The sequence below is a fragment of the Setaria italica genome, chromosome II, assembly GCF_000263155.2.
Source record: "Setaria italica strain Yugu1 chromosome II, Setaria_italica_v2.0, whole genome shotgun sequence".
NCBI classification, from domain to species: Eukaryota; Viridiplantae; Streptophyta; class Magnoliopsida; order Poales; family Poaceae; genus Setaria; species Setaria italica.
Window position 1 is genome coordinate 21,519,451 of NC_028451.1, and position 19,195 is coordinate 21,538,645.

The window sequence follows — 19,195 nt, forward strand, 5'->3', positions numbered from 1 at the left end:
AGTGACAACTGCTGTGCTAAAGTGAGGTGGGTGTGCATGTACAAAACAAATTCTAGCTGTTGTGTCTCAGAAAAACCCATCCTATAACTCATCCTATAAGTTAATCGTAACTTTAATTCACATTAATATAAATCCTGCAGGCCTACAGAAGTATAATGTTTCATAGAAGTAGGTGTTCACAATCACAAGCCACAGAACTTCAGCTTTTTGCGAGTGTTGAGAGGAGGAATTGGAATACCACTTCATGGAATTAAAAATGTTCTATTCACACAAATTTGGACGAATTCTTGAGATAGCCATTAGATTGCATTTCCTTAGTAGCATAATTTGGACTAAAACATACATGGAAACCATTAGATATTTTTGAACTATTAAATTGGAAATGAAAGTTTGTTACCTAGTTTACGTCAATTTTCAGCTCATACAGATCACTTGAAATTGTACTCTGATTGCACTCCGAAACGATTCCGTCAAGATCAATTGGCACATTTGGAACAAACACCAGCAGGGGCTTCTTTCTTGGAACAGGAAGTAGCTCATTCTTGCCCTGGAGAATGCCTAGAACTGTACTCATGACAGGCCTTTCTTCTAAAAACGGATTCACATAGCTCAAACCTAGAAGAAGTAGCCTCTTCATTTGCTCATTATCATACTGCCCACTCAGGCATGGGTTTGCAGCATCCAAAAGCCTGCCTTTCGAGTGAAAATTCCAAACCCAATCAACAACATTCAACATGTTCATACTGCTAGGTTCTTCTCTCTCTATTGGCCGCTTGCCCGTGCAGATCTCTAGAAGCACAACCCCGTAGCTGTAGATGTCGCTCTTTTCTGTAGCTTTACCCATCTGGAGATACTCAGGTGCAAGGTAACCTACAGTCCCTGCTGCCAGGGTTGATCGAGGGCTTGTGTCATGATCCTTTAACCTTGCAAGCCCAAAGTCTCCCAACCTGGGACTGAATATTGAGTCAAGGAGTATGTTACTGGACTTTATATCCCTGTGGATCACCTGCTTTCATGTTCTTCATGTAGGTATGCCACTGCAGAGGCGATGCCAACAGCCACGTTGTACCGCCGAGACCAGTTGAGAATGACATAAAGCTCTCCACCTGAACAAGGGTGGAGAGCCTCATCTAAGCTGACGTTTGACATGAACTCATAGACAAGCAGCAACTCATCCCTCTCTGTGCACCACCCTTGGAGCTGTACCAGATTGGGATGCTTCAGGTCAGCAATTATACGAAGCTTAGCACTGAACTCATTGTAGCTCTCTCTAGATTGCTTTGAACGCTTGACCGCGTACGTGACCCCCGAGTGTGGGCACACTGCCTTGTACACGGTACCGAAACCACCGCTGCCAACCACCATAGAGGGATAGAATCCCTTAGTAGCTGAGAAGATATCTTGGTACATGAACTGTCTTGGCTTACCTGCCCCAACGCCCTCGTTGACTTCTGCAGTATCCCGCCTCCATTTCTTCAGAGAGATTACCACAAACACCATGACTGCAACAAGAAACACAATGGGCAAGGAGATGGCAAGCCCCAATACCATTACCAGCTTCCTGCGACGCCCATCCTTGCGGGCGGTGACCCCCGGCAACAACGCTGGCATGCTGCGGACGCTGTCAGGCGTGCTGTGCACGATCTGGGACATCGGATCGATGGCCGGCAGCCCGGACGTCAGGAAGGTCCAGCTCTCGACGATGAAGCCACCCTCGCTGCTAGCGTTGTTGTCCGACGACACCTCGAGGCTGACGAACATGAACTCGGCGAAGCAGGCACCCAGGCCTACGACATCGTAGGCCAGCGTGGGCGTTTGGGGCCGCACGCTCGCGTGGCTGAGGAACACCTCGAGGTGTGCCCGGCGCACATCATAAATGACCCAGGAACCGACCCCGTTGCCATTCCACAGGTTCACAGCCCCGATGGAGTTCCCGGCGAGTTCCACGCCTGAGGAGGACGCGGAGGCGCGTCCCTTGGACGCATCCAGGGTGACCTCGAGCGGTAGGGAGCGGTTTTTGGCCGTGGTGCTGACCGTGAGCGGCGGGGATGAGGAGGAAGGAGAGGTGCGAGACGGGGCGCGCGGAGACGGGCGCGGCGACGAGGAAGGAGGTGGAGAAGGAGGCGTTGGGTGAGAATCTGTTGAGATACGAGGTAGGCTACACTAGCGCAATTCAAAAAATTCTACCGCGTATAACCAGGAATAACTACCGTATAAGGATCACGGGATTACCACTCGACGCACTACTGGTGCGGAAGATGTAGATATGCGTCGATGCAGTGAAGACGATCACGTAGTCGTACGTAGTCGATCAACGTAGTCGTACATAGTCGATCACGTCCAGCAGCTCCTCAGCAGCTCGTCCACGTGTAGCAAGATCGCCTCCGGTGCCGCGGCTCGTCGTCGGCTCGTCGTGGCTCGTCGGCGGCTCGTCCAAGTGCTGCAGGCGCAACACCTCCAAGGTATCCACACGTGCAGGGAGGAAGCGTCGCAAGCCGGACTGCTAGATCCGCGAGTTGCAACAGGCGAGGGCGTGGGAGGCGCGGCAGGTGTGTTTCGCCAAAAGGTGTAAACCCTAGGGCGCCCCCACCCCTCTATTTATAGAGGTTCCTGACGGGCCTCTGGGTCCGAGGCCCATTAGTACTTCTAAACCTAATCCAACTCGGATCTGATCCGAATTGGGCTTCCAGCCCCTTAAGTGTGTGAACCTATGGGTTCGGATACGTATAGACATGGCCCGAGTACTCCTACTCGGCCCAATAGTCGGTAGCGGCCTCTAGCAAGACGTGCCAACTCCTATACGCACATGAAGATCATATCAGACGAACCATCACAACATAATATACATGCTATTCCCTTTGCCTCACGATATTTGGTCTAGCTTCAAGCCGACCGCTCTTTCTTGATCCTGTGATTCGGAATCCCTTTGTGGGTTAACTCTTAACCGTACGTAGCATGGCCATGCATTTTCGGATCCGATCACTCGAGGGGCCCAGAGATATCACTCTCAATCAGAGAGGGGCAAATCCCATCTTGATTGACCATGTCTCATAGCATGCTTCTTGACAAACCCGAAAGCTACCTTTATAACTACCCTGTTACGGCGTAGCGTTTGATAGCCCCTAAGTAGGTCGATCCACATCTAGAATACATGCGACAATCTCAGGTCTAAGGACAAAGCGTATATGTTGTTTAAAGAGAGAACTACTTCTCGTGTTGGGTCAGTCCTAGCACATGTCTCCACATGTGTCCACATTATTAGTTCAACATCTCCATGTCCATGACTTGTGAAACATAGTCATCAACTAATACATGTGCTAGTCTAATATTCATGTGTGTCCTCACATGAACTCCGACTAGGGACAACTTTAGAATAACCATACAAGTAAAGAGTTTCACATACAATTCACATAATTGCAAATCAATTCAAGTAGCCTTCAATGGATATTCAATGAACACAATATACAAATCATGGATACAAATGGAATATCATCATCTCTATGATTGCCTCTAGGGCATACCTCCAACAGTCTCCCACTTGCACTAGAGTCAATCTAGAAGGTACCTAATACCCATAGCTCTTACATGCGCATCATGCTTAGCCTGCGGGAGTGGTTTTGTCGACGGATCAGAAATGTTCAGATCCGTGTGTATTTTGCATATCTTGATCTCACCCCGGTTAACGAAGTCTCGAATGAGATGAAATCCCCGCATTACGTGTTTGTTCTTCTGGTGGTTCCTTGGCTCCTTTGCTTGCGCAATTGCCCCATTGTTATCACAGTAGAGATTCAATGGGCTGGGCGCATTCGGGAACACACCAAGCTCAATGAGGAAGTTCCTTATCCAAACACCTTCCTTCGCGGCTTCCGAAGCCGCGATGTACTCAGCTTCTGTCGTAGAATCGGCCACCGTCTCCTGCTTGGAACTCTTCCAACTAACAGCACCACCATTTAGCGTGAACACAAATCCTGATTGTGACTTTGAATCATCTCTGTCGGTTTGGAAACTAGCATCGGTGTAACCTGTTACAACGAGCTCCTCCTCACCTCCATAGATGAGGAACATATCTTTAGTCCTTCTCAAGTACTTAAGAATGTTTTTCACCGCTGTCCAGTGACTCTCACCTGGATCAGATTGGTGTCTGCTTGTCATACTTAGCGCATATGAAACATCTGGGCGAGTACTTATCATTGCATACATGATAGATCTAATAGCCGAGGCATATGGCACTCTACTCATGCGATCCCGCTCATCAGCAGTCGAAGGACACTGAGTCTTGTTGAGATGTATGCCATGTGACATAGGCAAGAACCCTTTCTTTGCCTCTTCCATGCCGAACCGCTTCAACACTTTGTCAATGTAAGTATCTTGGCTTAAACCTATAAGCCTTCTCGATCTATCTCTATAGATCTTAATGCCCAGAATATATGCCGCTTCCCCTAAGTCTTTCATCGAAAAACTATTTTTCAGTGAAGTCTTTACGGACTCAAGCATAGGAATGTTATTTCCAATCAGTCATATGTCATCCACATGTAAGATTAGAAATACTACAGAGCTCCCACTAACCTTCTTGTAAACACAAGACTCTTCTTCGTTCTTGGTGAAGTCAAACCCTTTGACCACTTCATCATAACGAATGTTCCAACTCCTAGATGCTTGCTTCAATCCATAAATGGATCTCCGAAGCTTGCATACCTTTCCAGCATTTTTCGGATCGACAAAACCCTCGGGCTGTATCATATACACGTCCTCAGCTAGGTTTCCATTCAGGAAAGCTGTCTTGACATCTATCTGCCATATCTCATAATCGAAATATGCAGCTATAGCTAGAATAATCAGAATGGACTTAAGCATCACTACGGGCGAGAAGGTCTCGTCGTAGTCAACTCCTTGAACTTGTCGAAAACCTTTTGCGACAAGTCGTGCTTTATAGATGTGAACATTTCCATCCATGTCCTTTTTCTTCTTATAGATCCACTTGCACTCTATGGCTTTAACACCATCAGGCGGGTCAACCAAGTTCCAAACTTGATTGTCTCCCATGGACTCTATTTCGGATTGCATGGCACTCTGCCATTTTTCGGAGTCTGGGTCCATCATTGCTTCTGCATATGTCGCAGGCTCATCATTGTCCAACAATAATATTTCCCGCATTTCGCGGAGCCTTGCCGACCTTCGTGGTTGTGGCGGTGCTTCTCTTGCCATGGGTATCTCAACTTGTTCTGCTACGTTAGCATCACTCATTGATTCTTGCCCGATCGGCTCATCTTGAACTTCTTCAAGATGCACTGTATTTCCACTCTTTTCTCCTTTGAGAAACTCTTTCTCTAGGAAAACCCCGTTCCGAGCGACAAACACTTTGCCTTCTGATCGGTTGTAGAAATAATATCCCAAAGTTTCCTTTGGATATCCCACGAAAATGCACTTATCCGACTTGGGTGTGATCTTGTCCGACTGAAGTCGCTTGAGAAACACTTCACATCCCCAAATCTTTAGAAAAGACAAACTAGGAACCTTTCCAGTCCATATCTCATATGGTGTCTTAACTACGGATTTAGATGGTACCCTATTAAGTGTGAAAGCTGCTGTTTCTAGAGCGTATCCCCAAAATGACAACGGTAGGTCCGACTGGCTCATCAATGATCGAACCATGTCTAACAAAGTTCGATTACGTCGCTCGGACACACCGTTTCTCTGAGGTGTTCTAGGCGGCGTAAGTTGTGGAACAATTCCGCAACTGTTTAGATGATTGCTAAACTCGTGGCTCAAATACTCGCCTCCACGATCAAATCGTAAGGCCTTAATTTTCTTGCCACGCTGATTTTCAACTTCATTCTAAAATTCCTTGAACTTTTCAAAGGTTTCAGACTTGTGCCTCATCAAGTAGACATAGCCATATCTACTAAAATTATCAGTGAAAGTTATGAAGTATTGGAATTCTCCTCTAGCCGTCGTGCTCATTGGTCCGCATACATCACTATGTACAAGTTCCAGCAAGTCTACTGCTCTCTCAGAAAATCCTGTGAAAGGCGTCTTGGTCATCTTGCCTAGCAAGCAAGCCTCACATGTCTCGTATGATTCAAAATCAAACGAAGTTAGAAGTCCATCAGAATGGAGCTTCTTCATGCGCTTTTCACTTATATGACCCAAACGACAATGCCACAAGTAGGTAGGACTCAAATTATTAGGCTGAGGCCTTTTAGCACTTACATTACAGACAGGCGAACCATCAAGATTTAAAACAAATAATCCATTCACAATGGGTGCAAAAGCCATAAACATATTATTCTTAGAGATCACACAACCATTGTTTTCACTCGCAAATGAATAACCATCCTTCATCAAGCATGAAGGAGACAAAATGTTTCGACTTAAACTGAGAACGAAATAACAATTATTCAACTCCATAATAAATCCTGACGGGAGGTAGAGTTGCATCGTCCCGACGGTCAACGCAGCAACTCTTGCATTATTGCCCACGCGGAAATCAACTTCTCCTCTTTCCACGCTTCTACTTCTTATCATTCCCTGCATCGAATTGCAAATATGAGCAACCGATCCGGTATCAAATACCCAAGAATTAATAATTGTATCAGCGAGAAATATGTTGTCTATAACATTAACAACAAGCGTACCTGAGGTAGAAGTACTCTTACTTCCGCCATTCTTCAAGGAAGCTAGGTACTGCTTGCAGTTTCTCTTCCAGTGACCAAGTTCATGACAGTAAAAGCACTCTTTGTCTGGAGCAGGTCCAGGTCCAGCTTTAACCTTGGGCGCTGGGTTTGGCTTGGACGTTCCAGCCTTGCCCTTCTTCTTCCAAGAATTGCCCTTCTTCTTAAAGCTAGGCTTGTTCTGTATAGCCATCACATGGCTGGTACTAGCGCTTTTCTTGATGTCTACCTCTGCTGTCTTGAGCATACCACACAGTTCATTCAAACCCTTCTCCGTCCCATGCATATGGTAGTTCGAGATGAAGTTCCCATAGCTAGGCGGAAGAGATGAAAGAATGAAGTCAGTGGCCAACTTTTTGCCCATTGGGAAGCCCAGCTTCTCCAATCGCTGAGTGTAACCAACCATCTTGATTACATGTGATCCTACTGCTGCGGCTTCTGCTAACTTGCACTCCAGAAAGGCTTTGGACACATTGAACCTTTCGGTCCTAGCCTGTGTCTGGAACATGTCCTTGAGCGCCACGATCATATCGTGTGCCTCATGATTTGTTTTGAACTGCATCTGCAGCTCGGGTTCCATGCAAGCAAGCATAAGGCAGCTTACCTCAAGATTAGCATCAAATGCCTTCTTGTAAGCAGCCTTAACAGCAGCAGATGCATCATCAGCAGGTACTGGTGGTAGTGGGGTGTCTAGAACATCTTCCTTTTTATCGGCCCTGAGAACAATTCTCAGGTTACGGATCCAATCCGAGTAGTTTGTTCCATTCAACTTGTCCTTCTCAAGGACCGAACGCAAAGCAAACGATGTGGTGGTGTTGCTAGGTGCCATTTAATCTACAACAAAAGTAATGCAAAATACACTAAGACAAACGTATCCATGATAGAGCAAATTACATTAAACTATTTTAACAGAATCTACTCCCACTAAAATCAATATCCCTCTATTGAAACTTAGTGATTCAGGATCCACAACTAACAAGTCTACTAGTGAGCTTTAGCATCACCGCTAGCAAACGAGGTAGATTGGTAAGCAACTTTTGCTAATCATATCACATATGACTCCTGTTGTTGGGTGACATCTCCATGTCTTGGCGCCCAACCGTTATGCCCCAAGGTCCTTAACCGTTAAGATGACCTCGTTAAGCAAACCAACCCTTATGCGTGTAAGTGTCCGACACAAACCCGTCTAGTCAAGGAAAACTAGTGGTACCCTAATTTCATAGACCCACCACTAATTGTACAAGACATGGGACGGTGCAAGTTTTAGTTGGGAGGGCATACTAACTTAAACTTTGTGAGGGATCGTTCTACTTCTAACATCACAGCATGCAGAAAGTAAAACATAAACAGAATAGCATTCACACAGTTGTGACACAGTATGGCCCGTTTTCATATGGTGATCTCCATCTCCATAGAACCTGTTCACCATGGTGATCTCCATCTCCATGTTCCATGTGCGCCATCCTCCTGGTGATGAGTCCTCCAAGAACTAGAGCATGCTATTACGCCTAATAGCTAGTAAAGAATCTAGTAATGAAGATTACATAGTTGCTTGGATCATCACAGATTGGTACGCAGACCATTAAATACAATAAAGTGACAACACATATGGCTCCTGCCGTGTTGCCGTACGCGCGACACGCAGGTCACGAATGCGTTACACACATGCATCACATACACAAGGGGGCCATACTGATCACAAGATACATACATACATCCTGCAAAACAGAGTTAGGCGCCCTAACGTTCCAAACTTCAGATGCCCGAAACTCCATCTTCCAAGCCGAATTTGGGAAATCTAATTTCGCCGAAAATGGCGAAGCGGTTGAATTTCATGTGTAACTTTTTCTGTAGATCAATTTTCATATAAAATTCGCCCCGATCCGAGATCGTACCGAAAAGTTAAGGCTGATTTACCGAAGCATACGCATACGGCAAAAATCCCGACCCCGGCAGTAGATCCCATCTACTATTGCACATCTAATGCGCCTGGCGTATGACCCTGGATTTCGATTCGACCAATCATATTGATCTTCACTCACTGCAACTGGATTTACGTGTATCACTTAACTCCGATGGCGGAAACCGACCGGTAGGAGTATGTCGTTACACTACCATTGCAGCAAGGGCACGAAAACAGGACATAGATCAAACGGAAAACTCGCATATCTCCATATGCACACATCCCGAATCCAAAACTAAGCAGCTACGGCTCTGATACCACTGTTGGGATACGAGGTAGGCTACGCTAGCGCAAATCAATAATTTCTACCGCGTATAACCAGGAATAACTACCGTATAAGGATCACGGGATTACCACTCGACGCACTACTGGTGCGGAAGATGTAGATATGCGTCGATGCAGTGAAGACGATCACGTAGTCGTACGTAGTCGATCAACGTAGTCGTACGTAGTCGATCACGTCCAGCAGCTCCTCAGCAGCTCGTCCACGTGTAGCAAGATCGCCTCCGGTGCCGCGGCTCGTCGTCGGCTCGTCGTGGCTCGTCGGCGGCTCGTCCAAGTGCTGCAGGCGCAACACCTCCAAGGTATCCACACGTGCAGGGAGGAAGCGTCACAAGCCGGACTGCTAGATCCGCGAGTTGCAACAGGCGAGGGCGTGGGAGGCGCGGCAGGTGTGTTTCGCCAAAAGGTGTAAACCCTAGGGCGCCCCCACCCCTCTATTTATAGAGGTTCCTGACGGGCCTCTGGGTCCGAGGCCCATTAGTACTTCTAAACCTAATCCAACTCGGATCTGATCCGAATTGGGCTTCCAGCCCCTTAAGTGTGTGACCCTATGGGTTCGGATACGTATAGACATGGCCCGAGTACTCCTACTCGGCCCAATAGTCGGTAGCGGCCTCTAGCAAGACGTGCCAACTCCTATACGCACACGAAGATCATATCAGACGAACCATCACAACATAATATACATGCTATTCCCTTTGCCTCACGATATTTGGTCTAGCTTCAAGCCGACCCTCTTTCTCGATCCTGTGATTCGGAATCCCTTTGTAGGTTAACTCTTAACCGTACGTAGCATGGCCATGCATTTTCGGATCCGATCACTCGAGGGGCCCAGAGATATCACTCTCAATCAGAGAGGGGCAAATCCCATCTTGATTGACCATGTCTCATAGCATGCTTCTTGACAAACCTGAAAGCTACCTTTATAACTACCCTGTTACGGCGTAGCGTTTGATAGCCCCTAAGTAGGTCGATCCACATCTAGAATACATGCGACAATCTCAGGTCTAAGGACAAAGCGTATATGTTGTTTAAAGAGAGAACTACTTCTCGTGTTGGGTCAGTCCTAGCACATGTCTCCACATGTGTCCACATTATTAGTTCAACATCTCCATGTCCATGACTTGTGAAACATAGTCATCAACTAATACATGTGCTAGTCTAATATTCATGTGTGTCCTCACATGAACTCCGACTAAGGACAACTTTAGAATAACCATACAAGTAAAGAGTTTCACATACAATTCACATAATTGCAAATCAATTCAAGTAGCCTTCAATGGATATTCAATGAACACAATATACAAATCATGGATACAAATGGAATATCATCATCTCTATGATTGCCTCTAGGGCATACCTCGAACAGAATCGGAGCGGGAGTGGGAAGAGCACGTGGGAGGAGGGCGGCGGGAGCGAAATGGAGTCGGTGCGGAGTGAGGCCCCGCCGAGGAGGTGAGGTTGCGGAGGGAGAAGGACGGGAAGGAGAAGGAGATGGGGGTCTCCGCCACCTTGGAGGCGGGCGTGAGGAGGAGGAGGAGGAGGAGGAGGAGGAGGAGGAGGGCGGCGGTGGCTGCAGCGAGTAGGCGGCGGTGGTGGGACGGTGAGGTTGTTGGAGCCATGGGAGACGAACGGGGAGCCTTGAGAGGGTAACGAGGCCAACGAGGTTTATACAGAGAACGAGATCCTCTAACGCTCCACGGTGCGGCTAGTTCGGACGCAAGTGGAGGAGGAAAGGAAAGGGCGCGAGTTCGACGGAAAAGGGGGCGAGAACGAAGGGAATTGCCCGAGGTTGACAGGAATGGGCGTGAGGAGGAGAGAAGCGGCGCAGAGGAGTTGATTGTATGGATGGCAATGGCTCCGATCTCCGATCTCCTGTGGGGAATTCATCCATTAGGGGATACAAATGGGTTGTTTTTAGTCCCCATGGGGAGCTTAATGGGCCAATTTTCATCCCCATCGGGTGAAGCAGATCACAGAACGTTTCACCCCTCCCCATCCCCGTTACCCACTGGGGGCCCAAGTAACAATTCCAGCACAACATTTCAGCCAAGCCCACGAAGCCAACCCTAGCATCTGGCGGTCTGGTCATCTGCGTAGCGCTACCAGCGCAGTAGCGCTAGCGTCGCGAGTCGTGAGTCGCGCGACTCCCTGCCTCCACGAGTCCGCCTGCCGCCGCCGCCGGTTACAAATCCCTGAATCGTCGGCTCTTCACGTGACTTTCCATCTCCATGCCGCCGGTAAGCCGGTTGCCGTTTTTCCATCTCCCTCCGTCCTCGCCTTCTTCTTCTCCCGCAAACCGCAGTCCTGCTCCCGCACGCCGCACGCGGCAGACCGACAGTGACTCTGCAGGCCGCACTCTGTCCGCAGTCCGCACCCTCATCTTCTATTCTTCTCCCGACCCGGTGGCCGGCCGCCAGCCGTTGGCGGCCATCCCCATGGATACAGGAATAATAGGATGCACCATGTATTGCCGGTGAATCCTTCTTTCTTCTTCCCTTTCTCCCATCATTAACCCTTCCAATTGGAGTTTCCTGTTTGTCTACTGAGTACTGACCCAGATTCTCCCAACCGCGAACCTACCTCTCAAGGGACGACGACACCTCCAACCGTCCACCGCCGGATCCCACCGAGAGAAGCAAGGGGGTGGTTGCCGGTGCTGGATTTGACGACCCCGTGGAGGCCGCTGCCGCCGGAGTGAAAGATGCTGTGGAGGCCGATGCCATTGGAGCGAAGGATGAAGTGAAGGCCACCGACGCCGGAGCGAAGAAGACCAGAACATTGTCATCCACCAAAGCCGCCATTGTTGCAGGTGACCCCAAGCGGCTTCCTCAACCACCTGTGGCCAAACCTGCTGACCCAAAGCGCCGCCGCTTGCAGGGAGGGCGCAATATTATTCAATCACAAGGGTTAGTACACAATCTTGCATTTGATTTATTTTGTTGTCTATTTCTTACTCTGTTACTTATTTTACTTACTCTGTTGTTTGTTTTGAATTGGTATTCATGTCACTTTATCCTGATATAGCTAATAGGCTAATTTGATATATGTTGGTAGAAATGATAGAAACAAAAGTATATTGTTGGTAGAAATAGAACTATATTATTGGTAGAAACAAAGAATTATATTGTTGATAGAAACGGTATTCTTTTGATCTTTTCTATAATGGTGGTCATAGATTAGCGAGTACATACACTTTTAATGGTATTTTCTATTTAATTGATTGCAGGCTGCAGAAGCAAAAGAAGATGTCAGAAGGTAGTAGCAGCCAAGTTCCAGTTTCCGTTGGCTCACAGCCAAAAACTGATTTTCATCATGAATCTGTCAATGAATATGAAGCAAATCAATCCGAAGCAATTGAAATAGATGATGACGAAGAAGAGGAGGTTGAAGAGATAGAAGAAGATGGTGTCGAGGTGGGTTCGAAGAGGAAGCTGACCTCAGTTGTTTGGAAGGAATTCAAGAGAGTGAGATGGAATGGCAAAATAAAGGCCAAGTGCATGTATTGCTCCAACAAGCTTGTAGGAGAAACAAGGAGTGGAACTAAGCACCTTCATGATCACTTAAAGATTTGTACACTTAGAAAGATTCATCTATCCGGAAATAAGACATTGTCACAAGCGTAATTGAGGTTCACTGCCACATATTTTGGGAAAGTTTCAGTGGAGAACTACACATTTGATCAAGATATAGCAAGGAAGGAGCTTGGTGCTATGATGGTGCTGCATGAATATCCTCTTTCCTTGGTTGATCATGCAGGCTTTCGGAGATTTGTACATGCACTCCAACCACTCTTCAAGATTGGGACCAAAAACACACTAAGGTATATAGCTATATAGCTGCAAGTTATTTTTATATATTGCTAAAGTTCTGTTAATGCATATCTAAAGGTGTCATATATTTTTTTATATTTCAGGAAGCACATCATTGATCAATATGAGGTAGAGAGGAAGAAGGCCATTCAGTACATGGCTGGACTCAAATCTAGAGTGGCTATCACTAGTGACATGTGGACCTCTGACAACCAAAAAAGAGGTTACATGGCCATCACAACACACTTTATCGATGAATCTTGGACTCTTAGAAATATTATCATGAGGTGAGCATTCTGGATGTAGATCACAGTGCACAGTTTAGTTTGTTTGCATTTTTATTAATTCACTCATAATGCTGTCTATTCTTGTACATGTTTATTTATGTGCCAGCTCCTCACACTCATGATGTCATTGGTGATGAACTATATGAATCCCTTGTTGATTGGAATCTTGATGAGAAGGTATCCACTATCACCCTTGACAATTGCAGTACAAATGATAGTGTAATTCCTTATCTGGTCAGAAAAATTGGGAAAAGTAAGCTGTTGGGTGAAGGAAAATTCTTACACATGCGTTGTTGTGCTCATATCTTGAATCTAATTGTTAAGGATGGATTAGAAATGCTAAAAGATGCAATTGAAAACTTTCATGATAGTGTGGCTTACTGGACAGCAACACCAAAAAGGGTTGAGAAGTTTGAGGGGATAGCAAAGTATGTTCATGTTAAGATTGATAAGAAGATAGACCTTGATTGCAAAACACGATGGAATTCAACTTGTACAATGCTTAGTATTGCACTGCCCTACAAGGCTGTTTTCATTAGAGCAAGTCGTGTGGATAGGGAATACACTTGCTGCCCTACTGAGCAAGAATGGGAATTTGCTAGTTATGTTGTAGAAAGGCTTAAACTGTTTAGTGACATATCAACACTATTTTCTGGAACTGATTATGTCACAGCAAATATGTTCTTCTACAAAATTTGTGAGATTAGAAGTAACATTAAGGAGTGGTCAGTTTGTGGTAATTTTTTGATTGAAGAAATGTCAATTAATATGGAAGCGAAGTTTAAGAAATATTGGACTGATATTCAAGGCCTGATGGGCATTGCTACTCTTCTTGATCCTCGATTCAAACATATCATGCTACTTCAATGTTTTGAAGTTTTACTTGGAAGACGTGGGGTGGATTGTGAGGATGAGGTTACTAAAGTGAAGGAATCACTGAGTGATTTGATGCTTGAATACCATTTGGAAGAGGATGAACCTAGAGTTAACAAGGCATCGGCACCTGCAGTAGGGAATTCAGGCTTCTTGTCTTCCTTTAGTGCACGTGTTGCAAGTACAAAGCCAGCTGCCATAAGATTCAGATCTGAGTTGGATCGCTACTTGGAGGATGAGATGGTGGACATACTTACAAAGGACTTTGATATTTTAGATTGGTGGAAAGTGGCAGGAACACGCTATCCTACTTTGAGATTGATAGCAAGGGATATTTTTGCAATTCCTATATCCACAGTTGCTTCAGAATTTGCATTTAGCACTAGTGGGCGAGTTCTTAGTGAGCATCGCAGCAGGCTCACTTCTCAAATGTTGGAGCTCTAATGTGCTCACAGGATTGGATTAGAAACAAGTATAAAGGTAAATTTCTTGGGCAATTTAAAATTATTTTTGCCCAGTTATTCAATGCTTTTTTCCTCATGTAGTTCATACTTGATAGCTTCTAATTGAAAAATATTCTTGCAATCCTATGCAGGCCTTGTTAATGATGAAGGAGAACCTGCCAGCTTTTGGTCTGTTCTTCAAGAAGACCAAGAAGGCCTTCAGGTGATTGATCCAGTACAACAACATTCCTCTATTTTTTTGTGTCTTCTCTTATCAGTCTGTAACTTGTGTCAATGTATATCTATGTAGGATCTTGCAATTTAACAGCAAATTCCTCCCTGCCAAGAACTCAAGATGGCGTGTTGTCCAAGTAGAATGGGATCACATTGTTCGACCAATGCTTCAGCATTAACAGTTTAACGCTAACTATTTTGTAAGCTTTGGTTGTAATGAAATGATGTGTGATAACACTACTGCTATCTTGCTTTTGCTGCAGCCATGGTTGTAACGAATGATGTGTGATAACACTACTGCTATCTTGCTTTTGTTGCAGCCATGAACATAATAATAAGTTGAATTATTGATCGTCAATTGATACTAAGCTGCTGTTATTCGCAATTTTATGTGTTTTATGCTGCTGGTTTGCGGGGAATTATTAGGGATGGGGCCCCCATCGGGTGAGAATTCCTTACTCAGGGACGGGGATGGGGAAAATCTTTCCCCGTGAATGAGGATGGGGATGGGGACGGGTAAATTTTTCTGTAACAGGGATAGCCCCATTAAGGTCAAACCCGATGGGGATAGCCCTCTTGCCTAGTTGATTGTCGCGAAATAACATTTCAATCTTCGTTATTGAAACGTTATTCCTTCTCCATCTTCATCATGAAAGGCTCACCAATACTGATATAACTTTCATTATCAAATTGGTTGAACTCGATCAAACTTTCCCTTTTATCATGAAAGAAGCAGCTGGTTGAAACTGTATTATGTAGCATTGATATGGAAGAAGAGGCTTTTCAATATGTAAATAATATAACCCATTATTTTTTATATGTGACATCAAATTGATTTAGTTGTCCCAATCCCAAGTACTTTTATCCATTGCTTGTTCTCAATTGCCTCATATTATTTTTCCATTGCAGAGCTATGCTGCCTAGTTTTGTACCTCATGTTGGCATGGAATTTAGAAATTCGGATGAGGCTTCGCCATTTTGGCTTAGTTACGGTGGACAGAAAGATTTTGAGGTCAAAGAATGGTACACAAACAAAAGACAATCTGATGGGAAGATTACATCATGTAAGTTTATTTGTGCAAATAAGACTCATCCATTGAAAGATAAAAGGGATTATTTAACAAAGTGACCTCAAGCTGAAACTAGAACATGAATCTTATAATGGACCGAAAGAAGAAAATTTTGAAAGTGGCTGATCTAGTTTTGGAACACAATCATCAACTACACCTTCTAGAAACCTTACACGTAATGGTCTCACAAAGAAAAATTTCAAATTTACAAGCATTTGAAATTAAACGGTGGATGATGTGGTAATTGGACCAAAAGCTGCACGTGAGTTGGCTACTCACCAAGTTGGTGGACCACTCAATCTTAGCTACACTCTTCGTGATAACAAGAACTATTTGCGGTTCAAGCCACAGCGAGAGATAGCGTATGGCCAAGCCGGTAGCATGCTTAAGTATTTTCAAGACAAAATTGTTGAAACCCCATCATTCCAATATGCGTTGCAAGTGGATTGTGAAGAAAATATAGCAAATATATTCTAGGCTGATGCTAAAATGATCGTGGACTATGCACATTTTGGGGATGTTCTTAGTTTTGACACTACTTTTGGAACAAACAAGAAGAGCGGGCCTTTTAGTGTCTTTATCGGGTTCAATCATTTTAGAAAAATTGTAGTTTTTGGTGGTACTCTCTTATATGATGAAACTTTTGAATCCTTTAAGTGGTTGTTTGAGACCTTTCTAAAAGCTCATAATGGGAAGCAACCTAAAACATTTTATATAGATCAAGATGTTGCTATAGGAAAGGCAGTTCCAGAAGTGTTTGTAGAAGCATGGCATGGATTATGCACCTTTCACATCATGCAAAATGCTAATAAACATCTACATGAAGAGAATGATGAAGAGAAGAAAAAAGACATGAAGAACCAGAAGAATGAGCCATGCGAAAAATGTACACTTTGGTGGATCCCATGTCCTCCAGGTGGAACAAATCATTGGTGCTTCGGTGCAACCTAAGAATTGTGCTTTGTATGCTCAAACTGCCGTATACTCTATTGAGTTGGTGAATTTCCACCTGGTTGTATCCTCTTGCTCTAGCTGGTGTCGGTATTTATGCCTGGCAACCTACCGAGGGGGGTGCCCGAGGTAGTGTTTAGTGCATGGGGCTCGTCGAGATCAAGAACTCGAAGGTGAACTCGAACACACAATTTAGACAGGCTCGGGCTGCTAGATTGCGTAATACCCTACGTCCTGTGTGTTGGTTGTATTGAACTTGTTTGGAGGGGGTCCCTACCTCGCTTATATTGCCGTGGGCACGGTTACAAGTCGGTCGTTTACAAGAATACTAGTCAGATTTGACTAGTGAGTCCTACTCTAATTGATACGAGTAGTTTTCTAATCCTCGACTAGTTCTTGTCCTCCTTGTAGACCACACCGTCTTGTACCGTAGTCTTCATGTCTGATACGTCTCGGTGTACAACCCTGTATCTAGGACTGTCTAAACCTTCTGGTGGGCCCATAGATGTATGTACAATAGCTGGAGCTCAATATCTCAGACAAGATTCCAGAGAATGAAGAATTAAGCAAGGTGTGTGCCGTTGATGCTGCCATTGATGTTAAGATTGCGGACTAGTTGTTATTTGCAAGGGCGTCGTGCACCCTCCTGTTTTTCTTCCTGGAGATAGTGAATAGATGTGGCGCTATGTCTTTTGGTTGGCATCCCTGTAGACACCTAGAGTTCCACAAACTTGATCTACGCCTGTCACCAAGTGTGATTGTGGTGCATGCAGCAAAGAGCATTCGGTCCATGTCATCGCAAGGGGTTTCCGTGCCAATATAGAACTTCTCCGGGGAGATTCATTCATGCTAGAACCATCTTAGTTGCAAAGCTCATGCAAATTTTTCCAAGTTTAGGATGCCAAGGTCCCCCAACTTTTCCTTGGGCACGCAACTCCATGTCCAATTGACTTTGCATTTACCCCTTGTTAGCTCCTTGTCATCGGGCCATAGAAAGCGATTTCTTAATTTGTGTAGGTCCTCCATCACTTCCTTATTTGCTTTGATTACTGTAAGGACGTATACAGGCTGTGATGTTAGTACTGATTTGGTGAGGCTAACTCTTCCTGCTTGTGTTAAGTTCCGGCCGCATTAGGCGGACAGCGTCCCGACCATTTTGTCCACTAAGGGTTGGAAGTCGATCTTCCTTAGTCTCCTTGTTGAAGGCGGGATGCCAAGATAATGCATTGGGAAGGCCGTTCTTGTGACCGGCAGATTGGTGAGGATTTCCTGTTACTTCTCCAAAGTGATGTAGTAGCTACGCAATGTTTGTTATGTCTTTGTGTGTTGGTTTAATGAAGATTGTGTTGGAGGTATGTCCTAGAGGCAATCATAGAGATGATGATATTCCTTTGTATCCATGTTTTATATTATGTTCCTTGAATATTCATTAAAGGCTACTTGAATTGATTTGCAATTATGTGAATTATGTGTGAAACTCTTTACTTGTATGGTTATTCTAAAAGTTGTCCCTAATTGGAGTTCATATGAGGACACACATGAATATTATACTAGCACATGTATTAGTTGATGACTATGTTTCACAAGTCATGGACATGGAGATGTCAAACTAATAATGTGGGCACGCGTAGAAACATGTGCTAGGACTGACCCAACACGAGTTACGTAGTTCTCTCTTAACACAATGTGTACGCTTTGTTCTTAGACCTGAGACTGTCGCACGTACTCAAGATGTGGATCGACTTACTTAGGGGCTATCAAATGCCACACCGTAACTGGGTAGTCACAAAGGTAGCTTTTGGGTTTGTCAAGAAGCATGCTGTGAGGCATGGTCAGTCAAGATGGAATTTGCTCCTCTCTATTTGAAAGATATCTCTGGGCCCCTCGAGTGATCGGATCTTCAAATGCATGGCCATGCTACGTGAGGTTAAGAGTTAACCTAGAAAAGGATTCCGAATCATAGCATCGAGAAAGAGTGGTCGGCTTGGAGCTAGACCAAATATCGCGAGGCAAAGGGAATAGCATGTACGTGATGCTGTGATAGTTCGTCTAATATGATCTTCATGTGCGTATAGGAGTTAGTATGTCTTGCTAGAGGCCACTACTAATTATTGGCTGAGTAGGAGTACTCGGGCCATGTCTATACATATATGAACATTTAGGGTCACACACTTAAAGGGCTGGAAGCCCAATTCGGATGTGATCTGAATTGTATCATGTTTAGGAGTACTAATGGGCCTCAGACCCAGAGACCCGTTAGGAACCCCTATATATTGATGGAGAGAACGAAGAGAAGCGGGGATAATAAGTCTCCTTAGCGTAGGCCCCCTCCGTGATGAATGGGCTGTAGTGGTATGCCATTGAGTACTTTTGAGGTTGATGTTACTAGTACCCTAGTAATCCAGTTGCACTATCTTGTCAAAAATCCTCTATGCAGCACTTTGATGAGCTGACGCACGAGAGCTCCGACAAGGAAACTGACGAGCCGACGACGAGCCGCGGCATGAGGAGGGAGTCGCTGCTCGTGGACGAGCTGCTCGACATCGACGTGTTAGACTATGTTGCGTGGACGTGTGATCGACTTCGCTGCCTCGACGCGCATCTACAAC

The 19,195-nt window shown here is 45.2% G+C and overlaps 1 protein-coding gene across 1 annotated transcript; it reads right to left on the reverse strand.

Moving 5' to 3' along the window:
- Positions 1–397: 397 nt before the first annotated feature.
- Positions 398–1,761, reverse strand: LOC101766865 (probable L-type lectin-domain containing receptor kinase S.7). The gene is made up of 2 exons (XM_022824286.1): positions 1,007–1,761; positions 398–953 (listed from the first exon to the last, which is right to left on the reverse strand). Exons 1-2 carry the CDS (start codon positions 1,759–1,761, stop codon positions 398–400), a joined length of 1,311 nt encoding a protein of 436 aa, XP_022680021.1.
- Positions 1,762–19,195: the final 17,434 nt, after the last annotated feature.

What these genes read in the sequence shown, in the direction of transcription:
- LOC101766865 (XM_022824286.1), bottom strand. Translation starts at nt 1,761, where the DNA reads ATGTTCGTCAGCCTCGAGGTGTCGTCGGACAACAACGCTAGCAGCGAG. An exon ending in CATGAAGAACATGAAAGCAG is followed by an intron (nt 954 to 1,006) that starts GTGATCCACAGG and finishes CTCAATATTCAG; the next exon opens with TCCCAGGTTGGGAGACTTTG.